Genomic DNA, 25,165 nt, shown 5'->3' with positions numbered 1-25,165 from the left:
TTGGGTTTTTTTTGCCATAATTTTTGGAGATCCGTCAGCTGTTATTTCTGGGTTGTTGTTTTGTTTTCCCAAAACAATTTTTTTAGGCCAATAAAATGAAAGGGAAAAAAATAACGGAAACAAACAATACAGACATTGACAAGAATAAAATAAAATGAAACAATATTGCAGATTTTAATTTCATTTAATGCAGAATGCAGACTTTCTGTAGCCAGGGTACAGCTGCCAGTTGCACAATGTCATGTGCGAACAAACTACTCTTTCATAAGCTCAGCTGTAAACCTGTCAGCTCTAGCTTGGGGGCAATGTTGGATTTGCAGGAAAGGGAAACAGACCTGAGGAAAGAAAAAAAGAAGAGAGGCCAATAGAGGGGCAAGACATATAGAGATATTTACCAAAGACATCAACTTAAGCCTGTGACAAGATGTTAGTGGAAGGAAATGTGCCTCTGACAAATTGGATTAAATACAGCCTGCTGAAATGGAAGCGCAACTTAAAAACAGACAGCACTCGGAATCTTAAAAATGTGTTCACATTGATATTTTTGGTCCTAAAGTAAAGAAGAAGATGCTGCCGTGGTGCAAGTTGCTTTAAGAAAATGAAGAAAAACCAGACCTCCCCAGCTGGCAATGTCATGCAGGATAATTTTATACATCCAGATGTTGACATTGAATCAACAGGTAGCACTTAACTGGGCCACGATAGAGAAAAGATTTTGCTTCTGAATGGCACAAAATGAATTAAAATGAACAAGATTTGAAGCAGCAGTTGAGAGAATGGACTCTGCAAAGTCAAAAAGAAACTATAGAAGTTGTAACTAAAATGTTACAACTTCACTGGCTTTGCTGAACAGCTGTTGGAGGAACAATTAAAGCTCCCTCCTTCTATTAAGCTTTAGGGTGAGAGGGCACGCTGCGTCATCATACTGAGACCTCAACAGATGCCTCACCAAGATCAGTAAGAGAGAAACTGTCTAGTCACAGGGCGAAAAAAGAAGTCTTAAGTCCGGAATCACAGAAATAAAACCCGCAGTACTTATGGGTATAAAACTGGATCTGAGTAGGTGTCTTCATGTGTGCAAATTATCTATGTATCTGTAAAATACAACAGCGTGACCAAACAACACATACATATCACAGGCACTCACACCAACAGCTCTTTGTTTAAGGTGATGGTTGAGCAAGGCATATGAATATTTTAAAATGTCTAATTTGTGACACATCTCTGCAAACATTCCTTAAACCTTGGACAATTTGCAAACTGAAATGTATGTTTCTGATCATGAATAAATGTGAAATGCACGTGTTCATCATTTTGCTATTTTCACAAAAACCAACTTCTTGGGCACCTTTTTTCATATACATATTTTTTTTAATCTTTTTTCCCTTCTTCTCTGAGAAATGGCTTTGGTAGCCTTTACAGACCAGTGCTGGTTCCTAACACCGGATCACCTATAGTGTCCATAAATATTCATCAAGCTCTGAGGTGCATGTCCTTGCATATGCTCTCAAAATATCTGCAGGCACATGTGTTCCTACCTTTGTGTATTTAGGGATAAGCCTTTGTATTTGTGAATCTGCTGTCAATCGGTATTTGTGAGTACTTTTCCTTTTGAAGTGGTACATTTATTTGAGCTGTATGTCCATTTAAAGGATGCAAGGTGGTATACATTAGCAGGATCAATGAGAGGGTATTTCTGGGTGAGACTCTTGATGGCCAGCAGGCCTTTTTTGATTGATTTCTTAATTTGGCTGAAGCCATGCTGATGCAAAGATCAGTGTAGTAAAGGAAATGCATGAAATGTATGAAATGATGACTTTTGTCTTTAGTGCATCAGTGAAGTCACTGGTATTGAATTTGAGTACCAGACAGACTCGGATCAAGAACAGGATCATGATACCTTGTGTACGCGTGCGCGTGCGTGTGTGCGTGTGCGGTGGGTTAGCGATAGGTAGCATCAGGTTCCTGCTCAGAGGCTCAGTGTGCACCTGCTTGTGGTGTGAGGAAGAAATAGGCTGGTCATGAGATGATGTGATGAGTTCACAGCCAAAAAAGGACGAGGAAGAATGAGAGTGAAGGAATTACCTGAAAGGAAATGGAGGGGGACAACTGGGCTTTCATCTGGGGTAAGAATGAGCCAGGAGTATTTGAGATCTGTTGGTTTGGCATAATTGTAGAACATAATTGATGAAAACAGTCTTACTTAATTTGTGTTAAAGCCGAGGTAAACTAGAAATGGACTGTCATTCAACTTCCTCCAATGGAAGAGGGCATGATTGGATATTTGAACATGGAGCTATTTAGGAGAAATGAATCATATCAAAACAGTACTATAGAGTAATCCCTCTTGCTCAGTACAATGGTATTTGGGTTGGTTTTGTGTAAATCTTTTGCTGTAAACTTTTGATGCTGATTCAGTCCTGACAGTGTAACAAGGCTTAACTTGTTGCTGTAAAAGATGTGGAAAAACTACAGAGCACAAATCATATCTGCAAATATTTGGTGAAAACTGCATTTTCAGTTTGTTGACTGAAGAAAGTTAAAGTCAAAATACGGCTGAAATGGGAGGTTGTGATATTCCATGTCTCCTTTTTCTTTGGATGCTGCTTTTGTTCTTACATTAACTAGGGTTAGTTGTGCATACTGTCCACATTCTCTACAGCAGAAAATGTAGTGTCTGTCTCAAGATCCAGACATTGCATTTAGGACATTTCTTTTCCCAAAAGCTACTGCATCTTTTCTTAAGGGTAGAACACACTTTCTCACATGTTGCTTCAACAATGCAGTCAGTGAACAGCTCCATTAGAGCAGCTGTTGATCTGTTGCCTTGGTCAAAGCCACACTGTCATATTTATAGTAGATGTGAAGGGACAGTGAGTGTTGTTGAATTCATCAGCTGAGTCAGCACATAAGGGATGTCCCCTGCTTTCTCTAGCTTTATGGGTTGAGATTTTGTATATGATCAGCGGTGTGACCAAACAGCAGGTTCCTCTGTGCCCACAGCTCTCTAAGATATTCTTGTTAAATTCTTGGCGCATTGATTTTCTCAGTGCTAATGATTTTTCCATTCCACAAAAAATGCCTTGAGGATTGCAAGGCTGTCCGTCCATCTGCGATGACCATGAACACATTTTTAGTTCGGAACAACAGTGTTTGCTTTTAACAGTGACGCAGCCAGTCACTCAATAATACATAAAAAGCGTCACCGTTAATCTCTTGGATGATAGATGCAGCATAGCTGTCCCTACCTTTTAACCCACCCATAGACACCATCTTTTTGTCATGTCTTTGGTGTCTCTTCATGCAATAATTTGCCATTTTTTTCCTGTATTTTCTTCTCAGGATTGAAAAAACGTACCAGGAAGGCCTTCGGGATACGGAAGAAAGAGAAGGACAATGACTCCACGTAAGTCCTTACCTCCCTCGTAGTTTACTGCGTGAACATAGAGCACATCAGTTGCTCCACTGTTTAAAGTACAGTGGTGCAGAAAGTTGGCTGAAACCTCTGAATTTGAGTTATTTTAAGAAGGAAAAAATGTATAGCAGCAGCAGGTCATATACATTAAAGCAGAATAAAAGGATTAGCCTAGATTTACAGGATTAGTATTAAGTGCAGGTTTAGTCAAATCAGTGTGTGCGAGCTGCTTCCCTTGACCATGCAAAGTTTAAGAGTCTACCAATCAGTTATGTGCTACAGTGGTGTATTCTGTGTTGTTTGTATTAATGGATCTATTAAAATCCAAGTATGAATCCTGTATAACATGTTATTATGGATCTACAAAATAATGACCATTCTTAATCTATAATATCCCTTAATTGATGCTGTCTGAACTTATAAAAATACAATGGGATCAAAATGAGACATAATGGACCACCAGTTAAATCACTTCAAGTACATGGTTGACTTGTAGAATCTTTGTAAGCATAGTGGTTTTCCAGCTAGTTTGTAACTGTGCATGAGACACTTAGACTTCCTGTAAAAGGATTGTGTGCTGTGATATCAGTGAGAACGTGATGTGTGAGTGAATAAGTGTTTGGATATGGTGCCGTGAAAAGGTTTTCCTTGAATACCCCCTTTTTAAATATTTCGACTAGACTAATTAGCAAAAGCACTTGATTTTAAAATGAAGAGCTCACATATTAAGTGACTTTTATGCTCTCCTTTCTTCTCTCTGCGTCTGTATATTCTCACAGGGGGTCCCCAGACAGAGACGGTGGTGTAAGTAACAGAAAATATTTAATATAAATCAGCCAATTGATTCATTTGTAAATTACAATTCACTCTACGTGTGAATTAAAGGAGAAAATCAAGTCTGGTGATTGTGAAGTACATTATTTATTTTCTGTTCTTTTTACTTGCCAGGAACCCCAAGAGGTTGAATCGGTACTGAATTCTAGTCTCTAGTCCTTTGGAGTAGATGAATATCTAGAATAGTTAGTCTAGAGCTTAGAGGTTAGAACGGTTATAGACATCGCAGTACATTCATCTACTTAGTCAGCCACCAGTGTTGCTGTTTCAGCTATCGTTTCATTAGCATGCTCTCTGAGGGGAAATAAAAAATAAACCAAAAGGGCAACGGGATATTCCCCAGAGTCCTTTGGGGTAGCTCGGAGAAACCCGAATCTTGAAATATTATCCAGTGCTGTTGGACAATTTGCAGCATGTTGGATAATAACAAATATCATTATCATTACCAGATCATTAGTGACCAAGCAGCGAAAACAGAGAATAAATTACAGCCTTGTAAAAGGGAAAATAGGAAACTGAGACAGTCAAACATGACATGACCTCCAGAGTACACGGTTTATTGGGCAGAATTAGCTGCACCATAGTTTCACTGAACAGTAGAAACACATGCAGTGGTAGCACAGTAGTGCAGAATATACTGTACCTTCACTGTCTGGTGGGATTTAAATCAAACTGTCTCTTTCTTCTCAGTCTCAGAGGAAGACCAACGGGGCCCCTAATGGCTTCTACGGTGATATCGACTGGGACAGATATGTAAGTAATAGGATTATTATTTCGTGCTGATTTTAAACTGTATTTTGACTTGGTTGCCACAAACTCACTGCCGCTTTGTTTTCATCTGCACCGAATGAGCTTATAGTATTGATCTGTGTTATTGTAAAATCAATGTGCTATTGACAAATTTGTGAACTACGCATGTTACAGTGGTTTACAGATAGTAAATCAAGTCAATGGGTATAACTTTTATCACTTGCAACATTATAATGCTTACATTTTAGATTCAGATTATGATTTTTGTCAATATACATTTGGGCATGTTTCATTAGGCAGGGAACCCAGCGTTTGTTAGTGCTGGAAGTCTCAGTAGAATTTATCGTCTGTATATGTCAATTGGAGCTTAAATTGTAGCTTAATTAACTTACAGTACTCTTTGAAGGGATGTTGTTTTGTTCATTAGCATTTTATTGACAGACAACTAATGCCACTGCACACACACCTTTAAAGAGATTTTTACTGTTCCTGTTTGTGTTTCAGAACTCTCCTGAGGTTGATGATGAGGGCTACAGCATCAGACCTGATGAGGAGTCCGAAGAAGGAGATATCCTCTCTGCACTGCTTGATTTTTTTCATCTGATAGCATTAATATGTCTTATTTTTCTATGCCAAGTTACTTTGGCTCACCAAAGATGGATTGCTTCCATTGTTAGTACAGGGTTTGTTAAATGGTGCTCAGTGATTGGCAATCAGTTTTTGTCGTCTGCTGAGGCTGCTAAATAAGCGGAAAAACAAATCTATGTGAGCAAATATCCTCATGTTTTAAGTGAAATCCATGCACACACAAAAAAATGCTGCTTGACGTGCAGTGATGACAAAGTGCGTCAGCTGCTTATCAAAGTGTAAAAATAGCCAATTAACAAAGATCTAAATAAAACTAATAAGGCGCAGCACATAACGCAGCGACAGAAGAATGAGTCATTGATGCACCAGACACGAGCAGGAGGTTTCAGAGAGGTGTTTGAGAAAAGCCTCATGAACTCTTTGTGAAGCATGAAAATATCACTCTAATCAATAGACTGTTTCCCCAGACAATTATCTCATATTGAGCAGAGGGGATGCTCTGTTTGTTACAAAGGTGATACTGTTATCATCACTTTGCAATTACCTCCTCAGAAGGTTTAGAATTTGATGTGATTTAGAGGGACATACATCCCCATCTTGTGGGTAAGCATACACCAAATTTAAGTCAATATTTGTTTTAGGTCTTGGTTAGAACTGCTCTACCTGTCTGTTCATTTCCCAATAACATTTAGGTTTCACTCCGTACTCTACTTTATCAGCCTTGCACAGAGATTATTTTTGTTTCTAAAGCAATAAAACCATAATTGAACACTTCAAAATTAAATGGTTTGAATCACAACTATAGATTATATTAATTAGAAACTAGCGAAATGATTTAAAAGTAGAAACCAAAAAAAAGATTCATAATTGTTAAAAGCATTTTTAAAGAAATTGTTTCTGATTTTAAGGCAAGACAAAGGCTAGTTTCACCATGGGTGTAGTTCCTAAATTTTTTACCACTTACACAATCACATAATGGCCCTTTAAAAAATCGTGAGTCGATTTTCAAAATGATGGTCGGAGAAAGGTAACTTTGCTGTTCCTTGACACTGCAATACTACCCACCAACAAGAAGCAGCACTTCTTTTCCTCTGATGAGTCGGAAGGAGAGGAAGACCACAGGAAAAAATTCAAAATCAAGATCAAGCCTCTGCCAGCCGATCGTGTGGTGGCAGTGCCCTCAGTCGACGAGCTCAAGGCCTCCATAGGCAACATAGCCCTGTCCCCATCTCCAATGGTGAGTGGCTCTGACGTCTCCGCCCTCTCACTGCTGGCTCTCATTAATGAACGGCTGTTTATGAGATGTTGAGATGGTCATAATGTGCATGTGTGTATCACTTTTGCTTCTCATCTTAACGTGAAATTTTTTTGTGCGCGTGGTAGCTGTGATGTGTGTCGTTTATCCTACTAAGGTGCTGCATGTTATGTGTGCTAGTAAATACTGAACTAACTTGCTCTTCAATATATATTCTACTTTATCCCGCTGTTTTGTTTCAGTCATTGATTAGAACTTTAAATGGGTCACCACATCTCTTTTCTCAGGTCCAACAAAAGTAGTTTGTTTTCATGAGCGGTAATGCAACAGTACATGATGTTTCTACTGAAATCATAATTCATTTCCTTGTGATAAGTGACATCAGTGGATTTATATGATAGGTTGAATTCGACATATTTGACCCTTATCATATTTGGTTACTGCTGCCAGCAAACTCACTTTTCTCCCGTTGGTGTTGTTTAACACGAGCCAGATGTCCCACCATGACAGAAACCGCAGAATAGCAGAGTGTGAAGCTTTTTATTTGAAGTGATGCAGCTTAGTTAATGAGTCCAAATTCAAGCACACATCCCCTTCACATAGCCTATAATCAACAGTGGGACTCCAAAACAGGCTTCGGCCTCCCTTGCGTACCAAAAATTCCTTTCTTCTTCAGTTAGGCCAGTTAGCTTGGGTGTCTGCTTTGAATAATTCAGGTAGGAAAGTGAGGCACAATGAACTGGTGTGTCAGTCTCCCGTACAGTGAGATTGCTTGTGGTTATATGAGCTTCTGGACTCAATAATTTAATCCAGCCTCCCTGTGTGTTTACCTACTGACTCTGTAAACCTGATCAGGTGTGAAGGTCTCTCCATGCTAACAATGATAAGACACAGTCGTTGTTTTTAACACAATTTGCTTTACAACCAACGCTGAAGTGATTAGTCGCTCTACAGAAAATGAATGGACAAGAATTTTGGTATTGTTTCATTGAACTCATTTATTTGGGAAAGACATACTAGCTATTTAATGGTTGCTGATTCTAGATTCTTATATTTGAGAATTTGCTGCTTTTTCTTATTGACCATTGTAAATTGGATATATTTTATTTTTGGACTATTGGTTGGCACACTCAAATCCATGCAGAAATCATGTTTACTATGCAAGCTTTCGGTCAGAGATCATCTTCAAGGCATAACCTTGATAATGGCTAATAACAATTCAGCTCCAGCACTTCAGTCTAAGTCCAAATACCAGGTGAGCGGTGTTTTTCCAAGATTTGAAGACCATTGGTTAGACAATAGAAGGACTTTTAGGACATCCAGGTGTGAGGATGTTTTTTCCTAGACTGGGAAAAGTTATCTGAAATAATTCCCCTTACAATACGTACTCTACCCATACTCCCATACCATTTAGTGGCCAGAAAAATATTGAGTATGTCCCAATACAAAGTATGCCAAGTGCAGTATGCCTAAAATACCAGTATGTTTGACTGCATCCATTATAACTTTTAGCAGAATGTGAGCCAGCAAGCTTTTCTGGCTTTCTGACCAACAATCCCCAACGGAAGATACCTCAGATCAACTGAGCTACAAACAAATGACAACTTGACAGGAGGACATAACGGTTCAATAATAATGACAGAGAAATGCACAGCCTATTTCCGATCGTACTTGGTGTTTTTATTTATTTCCAATGTAACTGATATATAAAATAGAAGGTCAAAGTTCAGGGCACAAATTTATGAGGAAGTAGTATGTCTCGATAGTGTGCATACTACACGCAAGAGTAGAAGCAGTACCTACTAAAAGTGGAAAGTAAACATAGGTGATTGGGAATGCACTCATAAAAATTAATCTAATGCAGTCAAGTCACCTGAATGTTAACTAAAATAAAAAGCCTGTAGTTGTAATAATAAAAGTGCCGCCTTCCCCTCCGCCAGTTCAAATTAGCATCACGTTTGCCTGGGCACAGCTTTTTCCTCACACATAAATTACATGAGTCACACAGTCACTCCCAGTCCCTGGCAACTCTGGGTAACCTTGGCTATGGACTGACAATAAAATGGTCTGATGAAAAGAGGAAGAGGGGCCAAGTGTTAACAGGCCTCCAAACGCAAACACTACTTCTTTCCACTTTTTTCTAGTTCTGCTTTTCCTTAAATTGATCCAGTAAAACTTTATTCCCAGACTAAAAAATGTATGCCTCAGCTCTAATTTTCAAAAACAAGACACATGCTCGACAAGAGCCCCCAGCCATTTGAATATCACCAAGATTCCCTCAACTAATAACCAAGGCTCTACACTGTAATGCCCTTGCTCTTGGATTTCTACATGTAAATTTGACATTTCATTTACAAAACCTTGACAAGCTCTTACTCCAGCTTTTTTAAAAAAACCCTGAAACACATATTGAGTATTATACATTCCAAGATACAGAGTGTCGTATTTAGCATGAGCTTAATTTCTGCTGTAATATTTGGCATATTCTGCATGAATTATGCATATGTACACAAGTTTATGAGAGGGACAAGATTTTAAGAGCTTATTTTACATAAGGCCTTCGCCAGTATTTGGTGTTCACATCATGTTAGGAAGAGTAGTGGGTAATGTGTAGGTGGAGGGCTGAAGGGAGCCATAGTACTATGCTGCTTTATCAGTCTGTGTTAATGATTGCAGCTGATTTAAATGGCTGCCTACTTTGTACACTGATGTTTTGCTTTGCCAGCATTGATATACTTTCCCCACTAGTCTGCTAACTATCCCACCTCCTCTCTTCTTTTCATTTCTCTCCTATCTCTTGTTGTTTTGCTGCCTCTAATGATGCTAACCTCTGTAGAGAAGTCCGGTAAGCCTTTGCTTTGCGTGCACCTGTGTCATATATCTTTTTTTTTTTCTTGTTTGCTCTTTTCTGTTTGCTCATAAAATCTGTGTTGCTAGAAATACACCCATGAATAAAGCAACATATCATTCTAGTGTGTAGCTGCTATTGGTGTTGAAAGTCCAGCATTTATAGGGCAAATGTCCATTGTGATGTGATTCCTCTTTCGTGTGAGTGTGTTTCATTGTGGTGTATATAGGCAGATTACTGTATGTGCATGTGTGTGACTGCTCAGTATTTTCATGGCACGTGTTGATATGTTTTCCTTGGTACTTGGTGTACAAGAGGGCTGTCTTTTAAGTTATTTTCCGCTGAGTAAGACGTCTTAAATCTGATTTTAATTGGTTCTGGAGTCTTGAGCTCCCAGCTCTTGGTCAAAATGACATGACTGCAAGCAGTAGAGGAGGCAAAGAAAAGGTCAGGGAGGGAGTTCAGATATTAGAAACTAAAAGAATAGGTCTAGCGTCCCATATTAATCCTCAATTATCCCATTTTTAACTAGCATTTCAAACAGGAAGACTCAATTTGGCAGGCTACAATCTCATTTTTCTGTTGAATTCTTCACATTTCATGTAGTAGACTACGCAGAGTCCCCTGAGGCAAAGTCAGTCACTTTACAGCCCAGCTCAGCTCTCTGTTCAGATATGACTTGCCTCAGTTACAAAATGTTTCATTTCTCTAGCACCAGAGGCAAAGGTCCACTGTTCAATTTAAAAAAAGTGAAACAGAGAAAGCAGTTCTTCTGATACTTTTACATTTTTTGATTTCAAATAAATCACATTTTTGTTTGGAGCGGACCGATTTTTAACATCAGCATCATCTGTACACAACTATGTGTGTTTTAAAGAGCAATGATAGTCCCTGACAGAAGCTGAAAGGTCACGGTGTGCGACTCTGAACACTTCCTGTTATTCTTCCTGTTTACATAGAGCAGGACGATGATGATTGGTTATGACATACAGTGTTTGAGCTGCGTACTGCACCAATTTACCCAATGAAATGAATCCCTTCCACCAGCACGTCCCACCCCCTTGTTGCATCACTTTAATCACTCATGGCTCACTGCACAACTGGAACAAGCACAAGAGTGAGGGATGCAGGAGAGAGAGGGTTGATGCGAGACGGAGGGGAGGCAGGCAGATGGAGGGATCTTAGCAGAGATGAAAGAGACCAAGGGGGCAGATGGGAGACTTGAAAGGAAAATGAAAAGAAACTTTAAGGGACTAGATGGCAAAAAATGGCATCTTTTAACATAAGATATCAAATAAAAGGTGTAAAGATAAAGATAAAAACAAGTGGAGGGGAAGAGGGAGTTGATTGATGCGGCTCTATAAGACATTTTGGATGATGTCCAGTCACAGCAAGTTTACAATTACATAAGAGATTTGTAAACCTGATTTGAATTGCCACACTTCTCACCATTAACAGAAGATGGGGATGTAGGTATGAATACAAACACACAGATTAGTTTGAGGAAGTCATCCTCAGATGTTTCCTGACACCCACTTGCCTAATAACTCAGCTAAAACTGAACTGTCAGCATTTATGCTCAGGAAAACGTTACGCCACAAAAGTTCAGCTCACAAAATCAAAGAGAGATGAGAGAGCAACGCCCTCTTTATGGACATTTCATCGTCCTGCTCCCCAAATCTGACTGATCAGGCCAAAATTCTTCTCCTCATGTATGATGTCTGCTTTACTGATTTGTCACTCTCTGACCAGGTGTCTCTTCTCTCTTCCTTTTTGCTGGTCACAGAGACGTAGTCCGGTAAGTGTCCTTCTCTTCCGTCCCCATGGGGTCAGGCTCAAATATGTCACAGGGGTCTTGTGCCCTTTTGCTCCTCACCTTGTCCTGGGTGTCAGTTGAATGAGGAAGAAAATGCGTCAGTGGGTTCAGTGGCTGAGGCGACGGGTCAAAACTGTTACCTAATTTGTTTTGACTTAAATATTTAAACATATAAATAATATATTTATTCCCAGATTTTCAAGATCACTGGTGTGCTTGTTTTTCATCTTGAATGGCTTCATGCTTGGTCTCTGTAGTGGGAGAAAATTTGCACTTTTGACAGCTGGACCCTTTGATGTCTTACTTCAGTCACTCCCCATCGTCGTGTCTTCTCATCTCATTTGCTCCTGTCTCTCCTCCCTCTCTCTCCTCATCTGCCCTTTGCCTTTTTTGGCCTCTTGTGTCCCTCATGTGGTGAATTCATATATATCCTCGCACTCACAAATACACATGGTGGTTAAGATCACAGCAGCAGAGGCAATATTCTTGTGCTGTTGCCTCTCCAACAACAGAACTCATTTCTCTTTCAACTTTCATAGGCTCCAACTTTATCAGCCCGACACTCTCTGTAGTACCAGGAGTGGCTTCTTAAGACTTCAAGAGCATGTTTTGAAACCTTTCCAATTTTTTTTCCTGGGCTTTGATTTATTTATTGGAGTATCATACTTCCCTTAATTTAAACTGTATCCCTATATGTTTGCTGTTTGATTGATATACAGTAGCTGCGGAATCAATTTATAAAAACTCTCGCTGCATATTTCACAAAATTTGAGCTGTTCGATGAATCACTTATAAACTATAAGAAATGTCATTTACAGTGCCATCAAAGTGAGTATTAACAGGAACTGTAGTTGATCATTACAAAAGAAAGACTATATTGCTGCCAATAAAATGCACCTTGACATAGAAATAAGAAATATTATTAAAATGTAAATAAATTAATGAATGACTGCAAAAAATATCTCCATTTATGGGTGGCTTGGTGGCCTAACAGTTTGGGCACTGACTTCAGGCTGCAGTGTCCCTGGTTTACCTCCAGCAGCTGACCTTTGTTGCATCCCATTACCAATCTCTCCCCTCATGTCCTCTCATGTCTCTTCTGTCTGCTGTCTAATAAAGGCAAACGTCTTCCTGTAGTGCAACCTTTCCTGTACCGCAGTGGTTGTGTATTAGTAATGCCCTACTGCTGTATAGCTTTTAGCTGGGGAGATACTTCCACTGGTCTCGTCAGATTAAGTCAACCTGTGGCTTAATGTCTTACTCTGACCTTACTGCACAAACAGGTTTAATTTTTAAATAAGTTTTCACTGTATTTGTAATTGTTGTACATAAAGCGAGCTGTAATGTTAGATGCTGATTTTAATCTAATTTCTGCCTTGTTACAGGGTTTGAAAAGGAACACTTCCAGTAAGTATCAGTCTTGTAGCACCTTCAGCCAGGTTCATTTTTAATTATGTGAATTACAGAGAATGTGGTGTAAGAGTTGCATGTGCTAAACTGATTTAATGATGGCTCCAGGCGAGGAGATTGCCAGACCGAGACGTGTCGTGACTACTTTACCCACTGTGGCCCCCACACCAGCTCCAGCTCCACAACCCCCCAGGTATGCAACACACTGGCAAAGGACAAGCCATTGCCACTCGATGTAAAGTGCTGTGTGTATCGTACTGTATGTGTCACTGCTGATCCTTTTGTCTGTAAAGGACATGGTGCTGCATAATCTGTAATCTGTATATATTTACACTGGGATACACACATGTAAAAAAAAAAAAAAAAAAAGGAAATTTCTCTTGTTGTACTCCACACAGTTTTGAGTAACAGTATCTGGTTTTATTTGGGCTGAGACACTGCCTCGCTTTATTGCTTTGTATCATTAAAAATGTGTTGTAAAGCAGTGCCGTAGGTCTGTTTAGTCCTGCATCCTTTTGTCACATGGTGCAAATGCTGTGCACAAAAGAATGGAGGTGATGGCAGTGGTGATGTTCAAGGCAGGTTACAGTAATGACATTACAGTGATGACTTAACATTTAATAATTTATCGGTGGCAAAATGTTACATGTAGCTCAATTTTAATCAGGAACTGCATGATAGTTTTCATCTTGGAAGTCAGAAGTGTCATATTTTGAAGTAATTACCAGTAATTACCAGTGTGGAGCTTTCAAATGTCAGCAGCAAGCATCATTAGGACTTTTTGGGAGTTTGGTCAGTGTATCCAACCATAATTTATTCTGTCATGGTCTGATGAACTGGGGATTTAAATCACATCAATCAGTAGACCATTAAATTTATGCACCTATTAGTTAGGTGCAAACTGGAATTTCCAATCAAATGCTTTTCACCTAATTTGTTGACTCATTAAAAACCTACATATGACTTAAGGATTTCTAACATCTGGTGCAGCTGTCTTGCCTGGTTTCATTGAGGAGGGACCCTATCTGGGATTTGGAGTTACTGTCGTATTAACTGAAATGTTTATACCAGCAATAAATATTTGAAAAAGCCTACTACCCAAAGAAGGGGAGCTTCTTTGGGTAGTACTGCTGATATAACCAACATGGTAAGTTGTGCGTCTAACATTATGGCTGATAAACACAACAAAATTTTGTTTAGATTTTGTCCAACCTTTGTCATCCCACTAAAACATAAGAAGTTTGAAACAAACATTGTGTTTATTCTGCTGGAGGGCCACTTGAGGCTTCAGTGAATCTGCAGAGCTGTCACGGTGTTTATCGACTCAACAACACTTTGTGTGCTCTGGGAACATAAACACATGTTCTTCTAGCATGAATGCTTCTGTTTATAGTTGCATTCATAGTTATTCCTCTATATATCTTTTTGTGGTTTGTGAGAATGCTATTTTAGAGCCCATATATCTGTATTTGTTATGCAAAAATGATATGCAAGTGCAGTTTTGTGCAACTTGATTATTTGTTATTACTTCACTTTGACATCAGTCATTAGTTAAACAACCTTTCAGTGTCCTGCATTAGTAGTTTTTGACCTCGCTCTCTTTATCACTACATATTCTACCTCGAGTCCATCGTATGCGAGTTACAGCACAATCTTCATACATATCTGAAAAATTACTGAAAATCAGTTGTATTTGTGATACATCTGAAGATATTTATTTATTTTTTTGGATTACCCATTGCCCTCAGCCCAAAAAACCCAAAACAAAACAAAAAAACCCAATAACTGTATGTTCAGCCACATTTTCAGAGTAGTACGGTGTTTTTGGTACATTCCCATTTATTTCTTAAAATCTAGGCATTGGTATTAAGATAAAGTAATGTTTATCCACATAATAAGTGGGATAAGTGTGTTAAAATGTATTTTACTTGTACCATGATATGATGACTGAAGCTAAATTTAGTATATACTGTATGTACAGTGTGGCTTTTTCCTAAAATGACCTTCTATAACTGTTGAGTCACACAAGTCTCACATTGTCCTTTTGTTTGTTCCAGCAGTCAACAAACACCAGTCTCTGAAGACACCACAGCCTTATTTGGGCCTCCTTTGGAAACAGCCTTTGGAGAACAGAAAACTGAAGGTAACCCTCATCCCTGTGTCTTTGTCACTCTGTGTTTCTGTCTCTTTGGGTCTCTCTGTGCCCGTCTTTGTGTCTGTTGTTAGAATACATCCGTGTTGACGGTTGTTACCAGTGTTGTTTTTTTGTCTGTGATAGCAACACAATGAAAAAGGTTTTCTGAGCACACACTTATTGTCTTTTTAAGGCTGCCAGCTAAGCCCTGCTTGGCTGTCATAGCAGATATCCTCTCTCTCTCTCCCCCTCCCTCTCACCTATTTCTTTAACATTGTTGTTCTTCCCCCAGGCTCACTGTGCAGTTGTGGCTTCTCTCTATCTGTCTGTGCTAAGGTCAAAGTTGAAATTGGCACTGGCGGGGTCATTTTCACGTGCACAGTGCAGCTTGTTTATACGCAGACTCTGCAGCCAACCAATCCAGTTGGACTAACTGATACAGGCTGTGGGAGAGCTCTTGGCTGTTACGCAACTGCCATGTCAGGCATAACTAACATCAGCGCTACACACTCCCTTTTATACATTCATTCAGACAAATAAAACAGCTAGGTGTGAGTGATAACCAGTAAAATTTTACTTTCTTACTCGTAGTTTTATTTTTTACAAGACCATAAAGAGTAGGAGTGGGTGATATAGATATAGACATTATTTTCCTCCTGGTATAATTTTACACTCAGTTTCAAGTCAATTGGGTACACCTTGCTAAAAATAATAGTCTAAAACAGTATCATATAATACTACCCTCATGGGACTCATAAAGTAATGATCAGTTTCTGCTGAAGACAGACTGCTTTTGAGCGATTCAAATGTGTTGTCCACTTCATTCATATTGATGATAATAGATGTATTATTCACTCTGTTGTCGGTTCATAAGGTGCGCCTTCTCAAAATTCTAATACAGCAGTCATGCAATAAATGTGCTGATTTAACTTAATGGTAATTTTGGAGGTGCTGTTGAACTCTATTGCACCGTACAGAGAGGTTTTTGTGTTATTTAGCCTACACTCATTGAAGTATATTCGGGCTCAGCTGAAAACTTGGGGGATCTGGAGGCATGATTCCCAAAGAGGTTTTTTGCCTCCATGTATGTCAGCTATAGACACTATTTTCAAGCCAGTTGAGGTGATATACAGCCTAAAAGTCTGTATAGTATTTAAGAAAACATTTGTGAGTTGCAAAGGAAAAAACTCATCCTGTAGAACCTACATATTTTGTATCTAATTGTTCTCCAACTGTCTTTATAGTTTTGAAACCATAACTTTAACAAATGTTAAAGACAAGTAATTTTCAAATCTGACACCAAAAGAAATGCTAAATTTGTCTGATTTTACGATTTTACGGTTAAAAAAACAGGTAGGATAGGAAATTAGCATAAACAGGATTATTAATCTTGAAACCTATTTTTGTTATATTAGGCCAGAGTTCACATAATTAATATTTAATTGACAAATCTACTAAATTTGAAAACATGCCATAATAATTTGGGCTGCTCTATTTGCAAGTGAAACCAAATAATGCCAAGTAAATGTCATTGTTTCATTCACTGAATTAGTTCACTGTTTAATTCACTGAATTGAATATGAGGCCAACAGAAGAACACAATTATATTAGATTTCTTTAGCAAAAAGCATAGAAGGATAAACAACATAGGCATTTATTTTTCTCTTAAAGCCTCAGAAGCCAACCCCTGCTCTGTTACATAACTGCAGCCTTAAAAATTACCATAAAGTCAAATCAGAACCTCTCCAAAACAATCTCCACAAAAAAAAAAACGAAAATTCAACATTCCCACCTTCACAAAATTCTGATTTATTGCAGGACTGTTGTTTTTGACCTCTTTAGTTCTGTTATATCTAATACACTACAACAGGGTATTAATAATATAAATTCTTGATAAATGCATGATGGGGAGGTGGTTTTTGGGAAATTCAGTGAATTAAAGGCCTGAAAAATCAAGGTGATTCATCACTTTAATACAAAAACCCTGTAAATCCAGTATTTTCATAATAGTGTCTTGCCTTAGTTTGACATTTAGCTTGGTATAAACAGTATTTCAGAATATCTTACAGTTAACTAAGCTCTGATACAATATATTGTCATGTTGCCCAACCCTTTTAATGTGGGCTTAGGCGCCATGTGATTTGTTATTAAGACAAGTGGTTAGGTTTGTGTCAAGTTAATTTTAACATAGTCAGGTTAATGGTAAAGGTAATAATGAAACTTTAGCTTTCATATTGAGTTTCATTATATTGAATTCATAAAATGATAATGCTATTATACTATTGCAGAATTTGTTATTTCCAAGTCACAAAGGGTCTTTGGGAGATTGATGGATTTGCCTTTGTCACATTTGTGTACTAAACCCTGTATCCCGCTATTCCAGTGGCACTGAATGCAGTTTGCTGCTGAGGCTGGAAATCTGTTTTCTCTAATGAAAGACTTTATAGACATACTGATCTCTACTGTTTCCCCTTTTGCACGTGATGCTTTTTTAAAATTCCAAAAATCAGAAACCCTTTTGGCTCTGATGCTGACATGGCCTGTTCTATCCTCTCCTGAACTTAGTGGGTTTCTCTGAGTCCGATGCGTGGGGGGCTCCTCTGTCAGAGCCTGAATCCTCTTTGACAAGATCCTTTCCCACAGGAAGTAAGTTTTATAATTCCCTGCATATTGTGCCGTACTTCTTCTTCTCTTCCCTGGAATGACTGATCCATCAGCTCACCTCATGAACCTCATCATCATCAGACTAACAAACAGTCCTGCAAACTGACCTGATCAAACACTTGTGTGGCAATAAAACTCTGCTTGTCTTTATAAACAGCCAGCTTTACCTGTTTAATTTCATCAGCCATATTACAACCAAATAATTCAGTGTTGGTTGTAGTTTATTATGGGAGAGGTCAGTACCTGTCTCCCATTCTGCACCACCTCATCCTCCCCTGCTGCCTCCTCTTTGCATTTGGCATGGTGGTGACTGAATGTGCTGTTCTGCATGGTTGATGCTTTGTGAAATGATCCCTTCACCTCAAGTGGTTGTGGCTGTGTTTGGCAGGTGTGGTGATACCTGTCATGTATGGATCCAAAGTTTCAAAGCTTTTGTTACTAGAATTTGTTTGTTATGCACTAATATACTGAAAGAATGCTTTTTTTCAGCATTGTTTACAACCTACTATAGGTTTTCAGCAACATAAAAAACCATTCAATTTATACAAACATTGCCTATTCAGGAATGATTGATTTCGATTAGGAAGTACTCTGTTTAAACAGAATCTGTAGGCAACTGTTCAAAATTTTGGTATCAGACATGTCCTGGTTTGTCCAATCACATTTGAATGAGTTTTGGTCGCACACAGGTAGATAGTCCATGTGGTGAACAAAAAAGGCAGAATGCATTGGCCAAAATGTGATCTCGGAACCCATTGGCTATCATTTTGGCCCAGCTGTTTAGGAGTAATCTGATTGGATTTGGATTTTGGCCCTCCAATAGGATTAAATCTTGAAAATAAGTTGTTCAGAAGAAAAAAAGGGATTATGAAATAGGATTAGATTGTATAATCAAATCTTGGCTTTGTTCTGGATCAAAACTTCAGTATGTGTTGTTACAAACTTTTTTGTTAGGATTTGAATACCTTTGATCCCAAAAAAATCTGGATTTTCCTAATCCCATCAGAATGGTGGATTTCAGGAACAAAATTTAATATATATATATATATATATTTTGTTTTGATCAACTATATCTAGATCAATGTAGGATTTGCTCTTGATTTGTTTACCAGTTACGTTGATAGAGAAAACAAAAGTCTGCTGATTTAGCCTTCCAGTACAAAACTTAAATTAAAAAACAAAAAAAGGATGTTGTCTCCATAAAATAAAAAAAAACAAACAAATCTGTCAAAATCAAACAAAAATTATTTAAAGATATAATCTTGAAGATCTGTTTCATTCTTTTTGGCTGCATGTATGGCAAGAAGTTGTAACTGCAGCCTGTTTGTTGAAAAACTGCCAACATTGTGGTATGTTATCCCATTTAGAGGACCAATTATCCAGATTTGGTAATCTTGAAAAGTTTTTTTGTGATTCAATCCAGTGTTGCTTTGAATTTACAGCAAAAAACTAAGATGTATTAGCCGATCCTGGACAGCAAACCATTGTGTTTTGAACAACTGGGCCCCGATCATGATTTAACTTTGTACTTCGTTTTTTCAAATATATCTCTATTCATATGCTTATATTTGGTAATAGAGATTATGTTAAAAGTCTGGACCTGTCTCAAGTTGCTAACTGAACTGTAAACAATAAGCGGCCAGCAGAAGAGGAAGTCTTTATCATCATCAGTTTAGAGCCACTGGATTCCCATATTGATTAGGCAGTAATCTCCTGGAATTACCTGTCAGGATTATTTATTATTGCGCTTATAATTTTATTGCAGCTCCACCTCCGCTTCCCCCCAAGAATGTCCCGACCTCTCCCCCATCACCGGGCCCTCCCTCTGCAGATGACGCTGGTAAGACGTCTTCTTATCTTCGTTATGTCACACTGTCATATCAGGATAAAATTAACTCCTTCTTCTAAACTCAGAAGCTTCTTTATCTCTAAATTTCTGGCTCTAACGCTCCATCTGTCCATCATTATTTATCTCCATGTGTAAACTTGCTGAGCACCTTTGACTGATTAAGGCTGCTCCCACACTACCTATGTGTTTTTATCATACCTCTTTTCTTCTCTGTCCCAAACTCTGGGACAGAAATTGAGAAAAGGGCTTTTGGGTATTATGCACCCTCAGCCTGGAATTTGTTGCAGAATGACTTGAAACTCAAGAAGCTGGTGTCGTGATATGTTTTTAAATCTAAAATGAAAGAAGCAGTTCTCTTTTGACTCATAGATAGTTCTCTTTTAATGCATTTTTTGTGCTTATGAATTGTATTCTGTCTCCTTTTGTGTCTGCAACTTTGTGTCTTCACTTTGTGTCTTCACTGCTGTCTCAGGCAGATCTCCCTTGAAAAGAGATCTCAATGGGACCAACCTGGTTAAAGGTTAAATAAAATAAATAAAATTGATCACTGGATGTCTGTGTTTCAGTGGCATCAACAGAAGCAGACAGTTCCAGCAGGAAACCCTCAATAGCTGACTTGGACAACATTTTTGGACCAGAACAGGCTCCTACTGCTGGCGAGGACACAGGCGAGTCGTGGGTCTGCTTCAATGCGGAATCTCCTGACCGGCCGCCTCTACCACAGGAACCAGCACCTCCGCTACCGGCCTCCCCACCTCCACCTGAATCTCCCGCCCCACCTTTGCCTACATCACCACCTCCTCCAGAAGACCCTGCACCACCTCTCCCTACCTCCCCTCCCCCAAAAGAAGAACCAGCGCCCCCCATCCCAACCTCCCCACCTCCCGCAGAAGAGCCTGCTGCACATCCTGTCTCCTCAGGTCCTCCTACACCTGAGGACCGAAATCCTCCAACGCTCGCCACCTCTCCACCCCCTGCACCACCAAAAGAACTCTCCTCTCCTCCCGCTTCCTCTCCCCCTCCTCTCGACTCACCTGCCAGCGTCCCACCAGCTCCCAATTCAAGCACCCCTCCAGCGGTGACACCTCCTGCTGAGGGACCTGTGGCACGGTCCGTCCCTCCACCTCTCACCCTGTCTCAAGAGGAGCAGTCCAAGAACACAGATGTCACCCAACCCAAAGAGGAAGGAGGTGAAACTGTCACCTCACCCAACGATGCTAGCCAGGGCAATCGGAGTACGCCTCCCCCACCTCCTCCCCCCACATATCGGGCAGTGGTCTCATCACCAGGTCCCACATCTGGAGCTGGTGGCACAAACAGCGGTGAGTAGTCCATGATTCTAACTGGAATAGGGTTTATAGAGGACAGTTTTTTAGAGCTCAGTTTGGTGGAAATAATTTATTGAATCACATGTAGAAAACAACAGCCGTGTTCAGAGGACAGTGATTGATTATCTCACTCACAATTCGCTGATCATCATACCAGCTGGGCGACTAGTCATATCAATATCATCTATACAAATGAGGTTAGGTAGGGATTGTTTTGACTGGAGTTGAAAAGATATTGTATTACTGGCATTGCATCATCTCTAAATTTCCTTTCAGCTGATTGCACCATCTTTGTTGTTAAACTTGCAATAAGTGAACTGTGAATCTGCACTTTTATTTATCCCTGGGAAGGAGGCCATATTTGGCCTGTTGGATGTACACCACCATTCTGCTGCAGAATAATGTTATGTTAGAGCAGGTTTTTGTTCTGACTTACTCCTAGTTAAAGGTCAAACTTCACATTGGTGGAACATTTTCAGTTTTACTGCACATCCAGTGTCTTCTGGAGTTGTCAACCATTCCTGCCAGAGGGACTTATTTAAACGTTTGAAAAGTTCAGCTGTTGATTTTGCAGAAGACAAACATTTTTTCATGGTAAATTTCATAATTATATATACCCAAACACAGAATGCTATGTGAAGAAGAGGTCTTAACCAAATTAAGGCTAATAGATCACAAAGTAAAGATTGTGACTAATAGCTGAGCAAGGACTTTAACGAGTCAGTGTTGTTGAGAAGTAATTTTATGTGGTTGCGGCTTTAGGAAAATCCTAATTGTCAGTGGTACCAGATACCCAAGGCAGCTTAAATAAGAGGTTGTCTATTCCTAATCCTGTATAGAGGTGTGTATGATGGTAATGAAAACCCAATTTCAAGGACTGAAGGGAAACAATAATAGAAAAAACTTGTCTTTTTATGAAAAGTACCAAGCATTTAAGTTGACAGGGAAACTAATTCTTAGGTTTATACATCCTTTGGTTATTGCTGAATAAGATGCTCTTCAGTGACTTTGTATGCACGAAAATATATTCCTAAATCATTAAAAATAGGTAATATGCTTGCAGTGTATCTAAAATTGATTCTGTCCATTGTGCGTCTATACTGCATTTTTATTGTAGCTGTTTCCAGGCTATTAAGCATCTAAAAAGAACGATAGAGTTTTATAAAGTAATGTCTGTGTTTCTGTTTTGCTCTACAGGTTCCTCCTCTCCAGTGCGACCTGCAACGCCTTCGTCGGTAAACCCCACCCCTCCACCACCTCCACCTCGCCCCCCTTCACGGCCCAAACTTCCTCCAGGGAAGCCCACTGTAGGAGATCCAGTAAGTTTTGCACTTTATGATAATTTCCCTTTTGATTGACACTTTGACTCACTTAACAACATAAAACTGTGTAACTGTTGCGACAAGCACTGGTTAGTAAATCTCCTCAGTCACTGCTACTTGTCTTCAGCTCACCTGCATCCTTGCATGGACCAGCAGAAAACATCCCAGAACAGAGCCACTAAAAGTCAAATGCAACTGTAGAACTTGCTTATGGTTAAAAAAACAAATCTCTCCAGGTATAATAAAGTACCTCACAATCAGGGCTTGAACTGATCACTCATGATAACTTTCGATGCCTAAATGTAACCATAATAAGCAATGGTATAAGATGCAAAAACCTTGAACCTAAAAATGTCTTTCTCATTGCTTTTACTCTAATCTGTCTTACTCATACTGTCTTTCAATCTTGTCAGAGTCGTCCATTTAGCCCACCAGTCCACTCCGCCAGCCCTCCTCCTATTGCCCCATTGGCGCGGGCCGAGAGCACATCCTCCATCTCCTCCACCAACTCCCTGAGTGCCGCCACGACCCCCACTGTTGGCAAAGAGCTCTCCGTGTCCGTATCAGGTGTGTGCTCCCTCAACCATCACTGAGCTGTGCAGCCTGTTGTCAGACGACGGTGCTCACAGGCACCAGCTGAATTTAACTTTTCATGTCGAATATTAAAAGTTCATTATTGATTTTATGCGCTGGCCCCGTCTTTCCTTGTGCTCAGAGTTTTTGTGGAATGAGTCATTCTGTTTTGTATTTATTTATTCATTTTTAAATGTGTTTTTTTCTGGAAATGGTGGCAGTTTCCTGCCAATGATGATCCACTAAATTATGAATATCAGTAATACAGTGCCAATTCATGTTGTAACATCTAATTACCACACATTATTAAGAGCCATGCAGGTTGTCAGCTGTTACTATCTAGAGATAGATTGAAACAAATGAAAAACATGATATTAGTATCTTCATTGCTAGGTTTACACACAGACAATTTGTATTTACACACATGCAGAATGACTGCTCTGTGAAGCAGGATGTTTATTTTAAAGCACAGTCATTCTCCACAGATACACCTATAATAAATTGATGGCCCAACAACAGTTTATACTCCTTGATTTAACTTTAGAGTCACTGTTGAAGGACCTTGCAGTGCACAGTTGGGAGTGAATAATAGCAAATCTCAGTAACATGGCTGAGTCATAATAGTTTTAAGAAATACACAATCTGGAGGCAGCAGCAGTTACATAAAAACAGAATATAGTCCCTGGTTGGTGGTTGTTTTTTTTTAGAACAGATTGCAGGGACAAACAATAAGTAGACTGCTTTAGTACTTTTAGGCTGTGACATGAAAAAATATTATTTCTGTCTGGAGATTTCACTGAAGTATTTGTTATGGCCCTAAATGTACATTATTAATTCAGAAGTGTTTTGTTGGTGGACCATAACGCTGATGCACTTCACAGTAAAGGTTACTGAGATAGTTTTTATTATGAACAGCAGTCACTTCAGTTTCAGTGCTGTGTAATTTTGTCGTTTTCATTTTTTACAGTTTATTTTTTGTGTGCATGACAGTGTTTTTTCTGATTTTCATTTTTAATCATTTTTTCCTTGGTTTGATTTGCTTTCTGTTTTTGTTTTGTTATGTATTGCCGTTTGTTCGTCTCTTTATTTGTCCTTGTCAGAAGACGATGCTTATGTAGACAAACTGCCCACCTTTGAGAGACACTTTGATTCGTTTGCAGGTATAGTAAAGATCCCCTCAAAGAGAGGAAAGGGGGGTCGGGTTTGGGGGAGTGTTTCTGTGTCAGTTTTCCATCTGTTTGATGCTCTTTACCCAGAGTGCACTTGACAAAGAAGGGTAAAGGTCCATCTCTGAGTGTTTTTGTGTTTTTTTAGTGAATGTCAGTCAAAGTGTTTAGGTATTAGGACAGCAAGACACTTTTTTGCCCACATTCTGGCTCAGTTTCAGAAAGCCTGTTTTCACATTAAATACATCTCAAATTATGAGATACATATAAAGACCATCTATGTGTCATTATCCTAATACCTACATATTTGACTAGTGGACTTCAGGTTCTGCTCACAGATTTAGGGACATATCATAGTTCATTTTGTTCTTTTCAAACGTAGCAGCATTTTTAAGTTTAAAAAAAAAAACGCCATTTTTCTTCATTGTTTCTCTTTTGCCGACTCATACCTTTCCACACATTTGCCAAGCATTTAATAAGATAGCCTCTCTCTCGCTCTCCTATCTGCATATCTTACTCTCTCTCTCACTCTCTTATTTCTCTCTTGTTATGCACAGACAAAATCTGCCAGAAAAAATGAAAGCTGTTGTGACACACACAAAAAAAGCTGCATCTATTGCATAACATTTTTTTAACAGATAAGTTTGAGTGTCTTCCCCTTTGCCCATCTGCCTGCTCATGAGACTTTTCTCTCTGTTTTATGACTGTGCACCAAGTGCTGTCTCGCCATGTCACCATGGCAACCTCGTGGCACCTCTCTTGGCGACACATTTTGTGCGTGCAGTGTGCAGTGCGGTCCCTCCCAGATACCTTTACTCTCAGTCTGCACCACAAGAGTGTTTTTGAGTGTTTGTGTGTGTTCAATGAGCATGTCTGAAGAGCTCCTTATCTGTGGGCCCTTGAGATCCATATTGTCTGTCTTTCTCTCTCACATACACACGCACTCAAACACACACTCTCACACATGCTGTCAGATCAGAGCTGCTGCACAGAGTCGTTTGAAGTCTGGCATGAGAATTAGGCCGAATTAGACAGGCAGCAGCTGTTTGGTATTCATGCCATCCTCTCTGTACCGCTGGAGTAGCACAACACAGCCTCAAGTTCAACCAATCTCCACCTGGCCCCTAAAGGCTCGGTCTACTTCCTCACTTGACCCCTGACGCCCACCTGTCACACCTGTCACTCATGCACTCTCAAGCCAAAGAAAAATAGA

The 25,165-nt window shown here is 39.3% G+C and overlaps 1 protein-coding gene across 3 annotated transcripts in view; it reads left to right on the top strand.

Annotated features, from left to right (window-relative positions):
• Nucleotides 1-25,165, top strand: part of sgip1a (SH3GL interacting endocytic adaptor 1a) — a 79,990-nt gene that overhangs the window by 43,076 nt on the left and 11,749 nt on the right. For 2 of the 3 annotated variants that reach the window (XM_088077548.1, XM_088077549.1), the window contains 16 exons: nt 3,343-3,406; nt 4,195-4,219; nt 4,364-4,384; nt 4,940-5,002; nt 5,504-5,567; nt 6,646-6,824; nt 11,477-11,488; nt 12,892-12,913; nt 13,025-13,109; nt 14,974-15,059; nt 17,616-17,696; nt 19,480-19,554; nt 20,130-20,885; nt 22,089-22,210; nt 22,627-22,780; nt 23,887-23,946. In XM_088077548.1, coding sequence (XP_087933674.1) covers nt 3,343-3,406; nt 4,195-4,219; nt 4,364-4,384; nt 4,940-5,002; nt 5,504-5,567; nt 6,646-6,824; nt 11,477-11,488; nt 12,892-12,913; nt 13,025-13,109; nt 14,974-15,059; nt 17,616-17,696; nt 19,480-19,554; nt 20,130-20,885; nt 22,089-22,210; nt 22,627-22,780; nt 23,887-23,946 — 1,869 coding nt within the window. The remainder of the gene's footprint in view (nt 1-3,342; nt 3,407-4,194; nt 4,220-4,363; nt 4,385-4,939; nt 5,003-5,503; nt 5,568-6,645; nt 6,825-11,476; nt 11,489-12,891; nt 12,914-13,024; nt 13,110-14,973; nt 15,060-17,615; nt 17,697-19,479; nt 19,555-20,129; nt 20,886-22,088; nt 22,211-22,626; nt 22,781-23,886; nt 23,947-25,165) is intronic. The other variant, XM_042514768.2, reaches the window with a different exon arrangement.

This window comes from Plectropomus leopardus, chromosome 5 (assembly GCF_026936395.1).
Source record: "Plectropomus leopardus strain MGB_pleo_1.0 chromosome 5, ASM2693639v1, whole genome shotgun sequence".
NCBI classification, from domain to species: domain Eukaryota; kingdom Metazoa; phylum Chordata; class Actinopteri; order Perciformes; family Serranidae; genus Plectropomus; species Plectropomus leopardus.
Note: the sequence above shows the minus strand (reverse complement) of the source record. Positions and strands in the feature narration are given on the sequence as shown.